Consider the following 12,637-nt stretch of genomic DNA (forward strand, 5'->3'; position numbering starts at 1 on the left):
GCCAAGATTGTGGATTTAAATGTTAATTCGAATTTGGTAGATGAATATAGTATGAGATATATTCATTGAAATTTTAATAGCAATTCAATTGTTTTTCCGCAAGCGTTTATGCATAATGTATGAAAGCATGAGATTTACATTGTGTTACAAATATGATCTTTGCATATTAAGAATGTTGGATGTTTTGCTTTAGGTTTTCATTGTGATGAAAATAACATGTGACTCCCTTTTCCTTATGCATGATTACTCTGTGTGATTGTATGATATATTTGGGGTTAGAAAAGGGGTGTTACACAAATAATTTCCTCCCTTCCAGAACCATATTGTCTAACTTTGCAGCTAGCAATTTCTCATCCTTGACATTAATGAAGCGAGCAAAACCAAATTTCCTACCCCTTCTATCTCTTCTTAGAGATATAACCACCTCCACAATGTCACCCAACTCTTTGAACTCGAAGAGAAGGTCTCTGGCCTTCCACTTCTCACGAAACTCAGTTAAAAAAATGGACGTTGATACACCCTCAACCTTTCCCACACCTCCACTTGCGACATCCCAAAAACCTGTCCCTGATTTTCTCCCATTCCTCCTTCCAAACTTCCTCCACCCATCACTGACTTCCTGAGAACGCTGTTCCATTACCGAAGTTGGCAAAGAAACGAATAACTAGGTTAGAGAGAGGTTAGACTTTCTCTCTCTAACATTTTTGGTATAGATTAGGATATTAAAATGGTCTTATGTCTCCATCATAAACTATAAGCTATCAATTAGTTTATTAGTCAACTGTTATTTTAATCAAACAGGGCCTTAATGTTTTTTAAGAAATATAAAAAATAATCATGTTTATATATTTTTACCAAAAGTGAGAGTGAACTATATTTAATAAGAATTTTGATGATCATTTAATAACCATTAGTTTAAAATAAATCAAGAACTAAAAAATAGTATAACTCTTGGTATAATTTATTTGTGTGTATGTCTGTTACTCGTGTTTCTAATAAAAATAAATGGTTCAGTTATAAAATATTATATCATTTAAAGTTTTTAAGACCTTTTTAAAACATATTTATAAAAATTATAATATAAACAAATACATATATTAAATAGGTAAAGGTTTAATATTGAAGTATTTTTTTAAACTTATAGATATATATTTTTATAAAATAAAATAAATTAAAATATATAAATATATATAGTGTGCGGATATGAGACGGATTTGATACTAAGTTGATACTCGCATGTTTTAGTGAATAATTATGTGAGCTCATGTCCTTATATATTTTTATAAAATAATGATGTTAATAAAAAATTATAAAAGTTCACACTCAACATGCTATAAAAACATTGCCATTGCCTCACTTTTCTCACAATTCACAAACAAACATGGGATTCTCCAAAACCTCTCTATCTCTTTTCTTGTTCTTCATTTTACTTTCTTCATCTTATGCAACTTCTCGCATCACACGTCAACAACGATTTCCAACAAGAAAATTTTCATCAAATGGACTAGCTGAACAACTTATAAGAAGCTTGAACTTATTCCCAAAGCATTCAGCCAATATACATGGTGAATACTCTATCGATGATTTCTTCCCAGGAAAAATCGTAGAGAAGTCGTTTTCGTTTCTCGCTAGTTCTAATGGAACTTCAGTTGAAGATCTCGGTCACCATGCTGGATTCTATACGCTTCCTCATTCCCAAAATGCAACGTATTATTTAACTTATTTTATTGTTGCTTTACATATTTTCATTTTGATTTGCAAACATAATGTAATTTTTATTTGTTTATTGAATTGCAGGATGTTCTATTTTTTCTTTGAATCAAGAAATGGTGCTAAGGATGCACCAGTTGTGTTATGGTTGACCGGAGGTCCAGGTTGTGCCAGTGAATTAGCTTTGTTTTATGAGAATGGTCCTTTCAAAATTAACAATGATCTGTCTCTTTCATGGAATGACTTTGGTTGGGACAAGGTAATAACATTTAATTCCTATGACATGTCTTTGTTTTGATTATGTCATCTGTCAGCTAAGTTGGAAATATATATATATATAGGCAAATTCTTATTTACCCAACTTAAAAAGTTGGGTAAAGTTATCTTCAATGTAAATTTTCTTGGAAACAACAAAAAAATATATTTTTTTAATTAATTAAATGTGTTAAAATTAAATGAAACATTGTCAACTTTTTAAGATGGGTAGAGAAGTTGTCCCATATATATATATATATATATATATATATATATATATATATATATATATATATATATATATATATATATATATATATATATATATATATATATATATATATATATATATTTTGATAGATATTTGTTTTTTTTCATCTCATTTTAAAATGTTTGATTTTTTTTTTAATTTATTTTACTATTATATGGAAATACGATGTGGACTTTTTCTTTATTTAGGTGGCTTATTTTATTTATTTTCTTAAGTTTGAAAATTGTGAAAATTTTGTCAATACTGGGTGTTGAATTCATGTCCATTTAGTTTAAAGTAAAATCCCTTGCCACCAAGCTATTTGATTTTCTTGTTTAACATCTTGCATCAAAGTCTATATATTACACAACTGTATTAATAACTGAATGTTTAAGATTTGTTTAATAAAAAATAATGTTTAATATTCATTTATGTTAAGAACGTTAAATAATATACTTGTATTTAATAAAAAATGTTAAATAAAACTAAAGTAACGTTAAATAAAACTAAGATAAACGTTAAAAAAATTATTAAACTGAGATTAATATAAATTTTAAACTAATGTTTAATTTAGTTTAAACACTTTTAAAGTTTAACTTTTATTACTGAGTTTAATCTAGTATATATACTAACGTTAATTTTAAAATAAATTAATTTATTAAACTGAAATTAAATATAAACTAAATTAAAGTAATATAAATTAAATATATTAAACTAAAATTAATATAAACTAAAATGTTTTAAATTGAAATTAAATATATTAAACTAAAACTAAATATGTTAAACTGAATTAATTAAATTAAATATGTTAAACTGAAATTAAATATATTAAACTGAAAATAATTAATTAATATAATTTAATTTTTTAATTTTCTTTATTTTATTTTATTAATATATTTTAGTTTTTTTAATTAGTTTTTTAACGTTAAAAAAATAAATATAACAATATTAATTTAGTTTATTTAATTTTGTTTAGTTTTTTAACGTTAAAATGTGTTAATTAAGTTAGTTTTATAAATATAATGTTAAAATGTGTTTGTTAACTCAATTTAATTAAGTTAGTTTTAATTAGTTTAGTTTAAATTTATAAATTAATTCAGTTTATTATTAATGAATTTTTTTAGAAATATAATTTTAGAAATATATTCAGTTTATTATTATTTTATTAATATTTTAAATTTTATTTATATTTTCATTTTATTATAATTTTATTATTTTCAGTTTTTAAATAATAAATATTAAAATAATCTTTATTTAATAATTATTTAATTTTTTATTTCAATTTAATTATAATATACTATGTAAATAACATTTTAATTTTTGGAATTAAACAACTTAACCTTTTAATTGTTTTTCAAAATAACATTTATTATCTCTTAAAGTTTTAATTGTTAACTAGCTGATATATATTTTCATGTGCAAGGTCTTCGGTTCAATACCCCATGGCTACAAAACTTTCAATTTTTAAAACTTCCAATTTTTTCAACGTAAATAAAAAAGAAAAGGTCCACATGGCATTTCTACAAGTCCACATGGCATTTCTACTTAATATTAAAATAAATAAAAAATAAAAAAAACCAACACAGCAACGCCTTGTCATCTTTTTTGTTGACTTTATCCACCGAAGGGGCAAAATGAAGAAATCTTGAAATTACAGGGATGAAATCTGTGTTTTTTTTACAGGGTTGTTTTTAGGATTCACCCCATATGGCAGGGGGCAAAATAACGTTTAACCCTACCTATAAAGTTTTTGTATTATGTTTAAATTTTTTTATTAACATCATTACTAAGATGTTTTCTGATTTTGTAGGGATCAAATATTATTTTTGTTGATCAACCCATTGGGACAGGTTTTAGCTACGCTCCTGATTCAAGTTATATTCCTGATGATGAATATAGTGTTACCGAGGATATGTACGATTTCTTAGGGGTATATAAAATATCATTTTTTTCTGAGTAATTTATCAGCATTACATAAAGTGATAAAGATATGAATCACATAATGTTTATGAGTTATATGTGATTAACTTGAGTTTCCTTTTTTTAAATATTATTGCAGGCATTTTTCAGGGAACACCCTGAAATGGTTAAGAATGAATTTTATATTGCTGGAGAATCATATGCTGGACAGTATATTCCACCTCTTGCATCTCGAGTTCAAAAAGGAAACAAAGACATAAACTTAAAGGTCTTACAATATCCTAACAATATTAGTATATTATGAATTTATCAATTTTTATAATTTGTTATTTTTTTGTGTGCATGTTTTGATTCATTTGATTCCATTACAATTACAGGGTTTTGCTATTGGTAATGGAATGACCAAACCAGAAACTCAATACCCAGCATACACTCAGTTTGCAGTTGATAACAAGTTGATCACAAAGGAAGATCAAGCGAATATCAGCAACAAGTTGGTTCCACCATGTTTGGAGGCCATCGATACTTGTGGTAAAATATCGCTTACACTCTAATCACACTCCATTTTACAAGTATTGTCAAGTGTCGTGCCAATCTCTATATTTATGCAATATGCTATTTAATAAATAGTACTACTACTGAATTGTAGGGGTTGATGGTCAAGAAGCTTGCGAAACAGCTTTAAAACAATGTCAAAAAATATTTACGAGTATATTGGACATTGCAGGCAACATTAATGTAAGTAATCATAACATAACAAAACTTAATTTAATTTAAATATATTTTTGATGATATTTTGACGAAATTGATATATTGAAAACCGCAGTACTATGACATCAGAAAGAAATGTGAAGGAAAATTGTGTTATGATTTCTCAAATTTGGAGAAATTTCTAAATAATACTGCAGTTAGGAAAGCATTAGGTGTTGGGAACATAGAGTTTGTTTCATGCAGCAGTGAAGTGCATGATGCTTTGGTTCAAGATTTGATGTTTAACTATGACCAATATATTCCACCACTTCTTGAGAATGGAATCAAAGTTCTTATATATGCTGGAGAATTCGATTTTATTTATAATTGGCTTGGTGAGTGATATTATATATCATAGCATTATAGTACATTTTATGCCACACATTGTTGTGCTAATTTTCTATCATATGACAGGGAATTCTCAATGGGTTCATGCCATGAAGTGGTCAGGTAAAGAACAATTTGTGGCCTCCAAAACAGTTCCTTTTTTGGTTGATGGTAAAAATGCGGGATCGTTGAATAATTATGGACTTCTCTCTTTTCTAAAGGTTAGTTATATTTAGAATTTACTTGATCTTGACATTGTTGATTTCATTTTTGGTTACTCATATTTTTGTGTTGCGTAATAGGTGAATGGTGCTGGACATATGGTTGCTATGGATCAACCAAAAGCTGCACTTCAGATGTTGGTTAACTGGATGCAAGGGAACCTGAACGGGACGAAGATTTAATTTTTTTTCAAGAACATCGTTTGACATAAATAGTGATCACAACTTTGTTGTAAGCATGACTTTTTGTATAATGTTTGGAGGGTGAAATTTTATATATTTTCTATTCCAATCTTTTGTTATGTGTTTACTTGTATGCAAGCTATTTAATTTTGCTTGTTGTAAAAAAGCACTGTCATTCTTCAACATCTCTTGCTTGATAATTTGCAAAAGTAGCAACAAACAACCATCTCTTATTTTTCACTCAAGATGGGTCACCAATTTATCTTCTTCAATTCTCCTAATCAACCTATTATGAAATTCAAAATTGATTGACACAAATATTTCCAAAAATTACTCTGAAGCTTAGCTCCATTGAATAACAGAAACACGTCACCATTACACTCAAGGTTGTCAAGATCTCGATCTAGATCTTAAAATCTTACGATTTTGCGATCTCACTCAACCCCAATGATCCCAATTTTAAGTAAAATAGTGTGTTATAGCCAAATTATGAAGAAAAAAATCGTAAGACTATTGATTATGTGCGATCTTGGCTAGTTATGACCACCATCATTACAAGTTCGGAAAGATGACAAGATGCCAAGATATAACAATTACGGCTCGGCAAAGGCCATTTTCCCTAGAATATACTTGCCTAAGTAAAAAAAACTTCAAATATATATAGTACTAGTATTAGTTTTTGTTTTAGTAATAACATTTTACAATTTTTTTTACGATCTTATGTTTTAGGATCTTGTCACCCTATCTTAATCTTACAAAAATAATTGGTTAACGATCTTATGTTTCATGATCTTACTATTCCTCTTGATCTTATACAAGATCCCGATCTTGACAACCTTCACTACCTTGGAATTTACTCCAAATAATTTTATTCCAAACATGTCAAAGGTTAGTGTATATAACTTTTAATTAGCCATAATCATGAAAACAATATTCACATCCCTAGAACACGGTAAACATAGCTCACGGGATATTCTTATGTTTCCAGAAAGTATACAAAGACACAATCTGAGATTTTTAACACTTCTCATCATGAAATCCTCAACATGTTGAGAATTAAGTGTGAGGAAGAAGTCCCACATTAGTTAGAAAAGGGAAAAATGAACATTTTATAAGTGAGAGAACCACACACCTATTACTTTAAGGTTGTAGGTAGACAAGTGGTGGTGTGTCTCTCTCACATGTATCTCAGGTCGCATGAAATCAATACTCTAATGATTAAAAACACTACCTCAAGTATCCCATTTTAGAAAATTATGTTCCATTACTAAAAAAAATATAACATATAGTGACATCAATATTTCCTATACCGACAGTCAAATTTTTTATTCTTACCTTACACCTATGGAGTTTCGCCATCAGTCATTTACTAAAGGAGATAGACGAAGGATCAATCATATGCTTTTTACCAAGATTTTTACAATAGGTACAGTGCTTCGTGAAAACTTAAAGAAGGTTTATCTGCTGGTTTTGACCGTAGATAAAGCTTGTAAATAGTTTACCTACGGTTCATTTTTATTGCTATATAGTTTAGTGACATCAATAGTGATATAGGTATACTAAGTTAATATTCATACCCAAGGTTTATACCCTTTTATACTGATATTTACCCTACTTGATTGTCAATATTCATTCTGTTATCAATTTGTATGCATATAAACACACTATATACTCGTGATGCTTAACTTTAAAAAAAAAAACTAAAATGATATATTACCACCAAAAAAGTCCTTCAAGCACAAGACATATTAGAAGAACTAAAAAAATATTATAACATGAACTAAGATAAAACTAAAACAACCGCCACCAGCACCCCAACACTGGATAAACTAACCAAAACTATCTAAAATACATTGCATATGACTTCCCCTCCAAATGTGGTAATAAAAAATAAACCCCACCATGTTGAAAGTATTTGTGGGTAAATATTTTCTGTAATATATCGTATCCACAGGGATTGGTTAATATCACTGCCGTTCTATAGTTGTTTATTTTGAGTTAAGAAATTTGGTTTGGTTTGTTTTATACTAATAATAATATCAAAAGCAAATAATAAAATAAAAGCAAGTAAAGGACTTTGTGTTAACAAATAAAGAAAGATGTTGAGTCTTTAGGGTTCATCAACCTAATCCTATACAATTATCAATTAATTCACAATAGAACAATCCTTTGAATCATTATCTTCACTTATCCTCAAATAAGATTCCATGTCTGCAAATCAAATTAGATAACTTTTACCGGTATGAGATTCGATCTCTCCAAATCACAATAACGATAATAGTAATTAAGAACGATAATTATGAAAACCCAATTACAATTCCATCTCTGCAAATTGCAATTGAATCAATATAGTAACCTAGGGCAAAAGTTAAATCCTTTCTTTCGATCAAAGATTCAACAATGATGTAAATTAAAAACAAGGTTTCTTATTGATAATAAATTCAAACAATTGTTCACAGGGATTAATCAATGGTAATGTATATTCATAGGTTAACTACTACCTTAGACTCAACAAGAGGGATTTAGCTCTCCATAGACATGAAGAACATACAAGAATCAATGGAGGAATTCATCTTCATCAATGGAATGTCTTCGATTGGTAAAGAATCCACCTTCAATTGTTGTTCTCAGCTTCAGAATCAGATTGCTCTCCTAATTTCGCTCCCACAAAGTATATCTAATCACTTGGAAACTAGGGCTTTAAAACAGAACTTTTGGGCTTTTAACGCCGAGGCCGCGGCGCGGCAACGGGCTGGCGCGGCGCGCCCCTCAAACAGAAGTCTTTTCGCGGCGCGCCTAGGAACTCTCGCGGCGCGCCCTTTGTACTTTCCATCTTTTTCTTCAGCCTTTGAGACTTCCAGCTTTCTTTCCTCCTCATGTTCTTCTTGAGTTCTTATTCAGCTCAAAACCTGCAACAATAACACCCACAAGTGATTCGATTTGCTTTACGCACGAACTAAACTTATTCAGTTCAATTCTTAATAAAAAACTATGGATTCATCACATTTTTGCATTGGTTTAGAGAAGAAATCCCTTATATTAACACATGAATTTACCATTAATTTACTCCTAACAAACTCTCCCCAACTTAGAGTTTTGTTTGTCCCTAAACAAAATTACTTACCTCCAGCAAAGTTTACCGACAATCAAGCAACAAGTTTTTTTCAAAAAGTTTTTCTCAAGTGGTTCAATCCAGTAACTAAGTCAAATACTCCTCTTCTACCTGCAAACTCAGAATATACACATGAAACAAACTTTGAAAGCAAATTAACTCCAGAAGTTCAAAACACTACACAATTGTAATTGAATCAGCACTAATCACTCTCATCAAAAAGTATGATGAATAAAAGAGGGGTTAAACACTCATCCAAACAATTAAATCAACAAAGATCCATATCATACGTTCACCAAATTGCTCGCATCAAGTCTTGTGGAATCTGAGAATCAGAAGGTCTTTCTATGGTTGTAATGTGGTTTAGATTCAAAGAAAAGAAGATAATCAAGGGTTGTTCCTAATATAGGGAAGCATCCAGTTCATAACTTATTTCTTTTTCTTTAAAACTCTAATTCTCTCACCCGTTCATTTTTTTTCCATTCGTAGCTTGGTTTTTCTTTTTCATCTCTTTTTTTTCAACATCCGTTATATTCAAACGGTGTTCTTTTTCCATCAATTTTCTCTCTTTTTTTTTTTCAAGCTACGAATTCTTTAGCCTTTCACCAATTACCACATATACTTACTCTTCTTTTGAGAGTGACTCTCCCCAACTTGGAGATCAACCTGTATTTAGATTATATGAATGCTCCCCTACTTTCTAAAAAAGGTCAAAGAGAAAACACATCACCAAATTTTATGGTTGATGGTCCAAAACAAAACTTTTTATTGAGATCAAACTCACCAGGTATTTCCTTGGTGCATATTATGATACTTACCTTGACCTCAGGCTCAAAGAATGGTTAGCAAAGGATCACACTCTCACAGAAGAAGATAATTTTTACGGTGGAGTCGGCTCAAAGAACTCTCAAATTCAAACAATTGCCTAAATCACTTCCACAGATTTCCACAGACGATGCAACAAACGGTTTAGCATGATACAAACACGTCAAAATAATTGATGGTCTCCTGCATATAGTAAACAATGGAAAGCTTTCCTCACAATGGTTAAGGCTAAGCTGATCCAACAAACAATGTACCATAAAGAACTTCTGACAGTATTTACTAACACCTTAAGTTTCATTGCACACATTAAGAGTTTGAGTTCAAAAATTCATACCTGCTTTGTTACTTATTCAAAAAGAGAGTGAAACTCAAAAATTTTGAACATTCACTTACTACCACTTTCATACATGTTGCTTCATTGTTGATACTTCGCTTGAGGTTCTCACTTTGTTATGGGACTACTTACTCTAACTGGGAAAAAAAACTAAAACTGAAAGAAACAACGAATTGCAAAACTTACTATGTCATAGTCAATCACTGTGTGTGGTTCAAACACTTTTTCCCAATTCCTGTTTTCCAGAAAACCCCACATGTTAGCATAAGGAGCATCTTCATCTCCCCGAGGTACAACGACTTTCTCAGTCAGGATGGTTCTAGAGCCCAGAACCTTGAACCTGTCGGCCTGAGCCCGACCTAAAAACTTGTCAGATTGGTTGCCCGCAGCACGCGATCCGCGAGGACCTGAACTTGTGGACTTTGTGCGCACTCTCTTGGCTGGGTTCATCTGCAATTAACACCACACATAACAGACCATAGATAGGGTTAACACACAGTAATACAATTCTTTAAAAAAAAATTCTCCAGCCGCGGCGCGACTGCGAGTTACCGCGGCGCGGCTGCGGCGCAACTGAAAGGGTTTGCCTTGGTATGGGTCCTTCTTTCAGCCCCACACCTTTATTCAAAGAATCAGAAACTTCAGAACCATAAATAGAAGTTGTCTACCCTAGGGTTTGCAAAGGAAACAGCATTTGGCTCCTAATCTTGAAGATTTGCGAGAACCTATTGAGAGGTTCCATTACCAGAACAAAATACTGAGGAGAGAGATACATACCTTGCCGCCGAATGAGTAACGAAGAAAAATAGCGAACTGGGTGATTGATTGGAGCTCTGAACCGGAGGTGGCGTTTTTGGGCTTGGAAGTTGTAAAAGATAGAATCAGGGGGGGAAGTGAGGGTTTTCAAAATAAAACCTATTTTTAGCCTTGTACCGCGGCGCGCAAGCGTACATCCGCGGCGCGCAAATATTTCTGTTTTGCGTCGCGGCGCGCGCTCAACGCCCGCGGCGCGATCCCCTTTTTTTTTTTTTTTAAAAAAAATTCCTTTTGTTCCTTGTTCCCCCACTTCACTCTTTTGCAACTTCTCTTGTGCTGATGGCACTGATTGATGATAACTGAATAAACTAAAAAATAAAAGAAAATTACTTGAAATGAAAGATGCTTACTCTGTTGGGTTGCCTCCCAACAAGCGCTTCGTTTAACGTCGCATGGCTCGACGGTTCAACTCCTTTGACTAGGAGTTCAACAGGGAGATTGTGCATACTTCTCTATCAAACTCTCCTCCAAGGTAGCTTTTTAACCGTTCTCCATTAACGGTCCAACTGTCTTTGGTCTTACCATCTTCAATAGTAATGGCCCCGTAGGGTTTAATTTCCTTAATTATAAACGGTCCTGACCACTTAGACTTCAATTTGCCTGGGAAGAGCCTGAGCCTGGAGTTGAATAGTAATACAAGGTCGCCTACCTTGAACTCTTTCTTTTTGATTCTCTTATCATGGTACCTTTTCATATTTTCCTTATACATTTTATTGGACTCATATGCTAGGTACCTGAATTCCTCAAGTTCATGGATTTGATTCTTCCTCTTCTTATACGCCAAACTATCATCTCTATTGAAGAAACGAAGGGCCCATAGTGCTCTGTGCTCTACCTCCACCGGTAGATGACATGCCTTACCATAAACCATTTGAAAAGGCGATGCACCCGTTGGTGCTTTGTATGCTGTCCTATATGCCCACAAGGCATCATCTATCCTTACCGACCAGTCTTTACGGGATTCTGACACTGTCTTCTCGAGAATGTTCTTGATTGCTCGATTGGAAATCTCTGCTTGCCCGTTGGTTTGGGGATGATAAGGGGAGGCTATCTTGTGGTTGATATGATATTTGTCCAGCACTTTTGCCACCTGTTCATTAACAAAATGAGATCCACCATCGCTTATGATCACTCTAGGCATGCCAAAACGTGTGAATATGTTACGATTTAAAAATTTTAGCACTGTTTTGGCATCCGCTTTTGGTGTAGCGATGGCTTCAACCCACTTGGAAACATAATCCACTGCAACTAAAATATATTCGTTAGCAAAAGAGGGAAGAAATGGCCCCATAAAATCAATGCCCCAACAATCAAAAACTTCTATTTCAATGATGGTTTGAAGTGGCATCTCATCCCGTTTGCTTATCCCTCCAACTCTTTGGCATTTGTCACAACTCTTTGCATGGTGATGGGCGTCTTTAAAAATTGTTGGCCAGAAAAATACGGATTGGAGGACCTTTGTTGCTGTCCTCCATCCATTAAAATGACCACCACTTGGTGAATTATGACAATGCCACAAGATTTGTTGGGCTTCTTCTTCAGTCACACATCTTCTTAGAATTCCATCCTTACCTATCTTGAACAAGTATGGGTCGTCCCACACATAGTACTTTGCATCGGCTAACAACTTTTTCTTTTTGTTCCAGTCAAAGTCCTCCGGTATCATACCGGTTGCTTTATGATTAGCCAAATCGGCGAACCATGGTCTTGTTTGTATTTCAAAAAGTTGTTCATCCGGGAATGTCTCATTTATTTCAGCTTCTTGGTTGGTGACATTTACATTGACCAACCGAGATAAATGGTCTGCTACCACATTCTCTGACCCTTTTTTATCCCGGATTTCTATGTCAAATTCTTGTAAGAGAAGGACCCAACGAATGAGTCTTTGCTTCGAATCCGGTTTGGTGAGCAAATATTTTATTGCTGCATGGTCA

The 12,637-nt window shown here is 32.3% G+C and overlaps 1 protein-coding gene across 1 annotated transcript; it reads left to right on the forward strand.

The window, feature by feature from the left end:
• Nucleotides 1-1,381: 1,381 nt before the first annotated feature.
• Nucleotides 1,382-9,594, forward strand: LOC131606894 (serine carboxypeptidase-like; the record flags this gene model as incomplete). The annotated part of the gene is made up of 10 exons (XM_058878984.1): nucleotides 1,382-1,707; nucleotides 1,798-1,969; nucleotides 4,026-4,145; nucleotides 4,275-4,403; nucleotides 4,513-4,666; nucleotides 4,785-4,873; nucleotides 4,962-5,220; nucleotides 5,300-5,433; nucleotides 5,515-5,570; nucleotides 9,558-9,594. Coding segments are annotated over exons 1-10 (1,476 nt in total), but the record flags the coding sequence as incomplete, so codon positions are not given.
• Between the last annotated feature and the right edge of the window lie 3,043 nt (nucleotides 9,595-12,637).

This window comes from Vicia villosa, linkage group LG5, assembly GCF_029867415.1.
Source record: "Vicia villosa cultivar HV-30 ecotype Madison, WI linkage group LG5, Vvil1.0, whole genome shotgun sequence".
Classification (NCBI taxonomy): domain Eukaryota; kingdom Viridiplantae; phylum Streptophyta; class Magnoliopsida; order Fabales; family Fabaceae; genus Vicia; species Vicia villosa.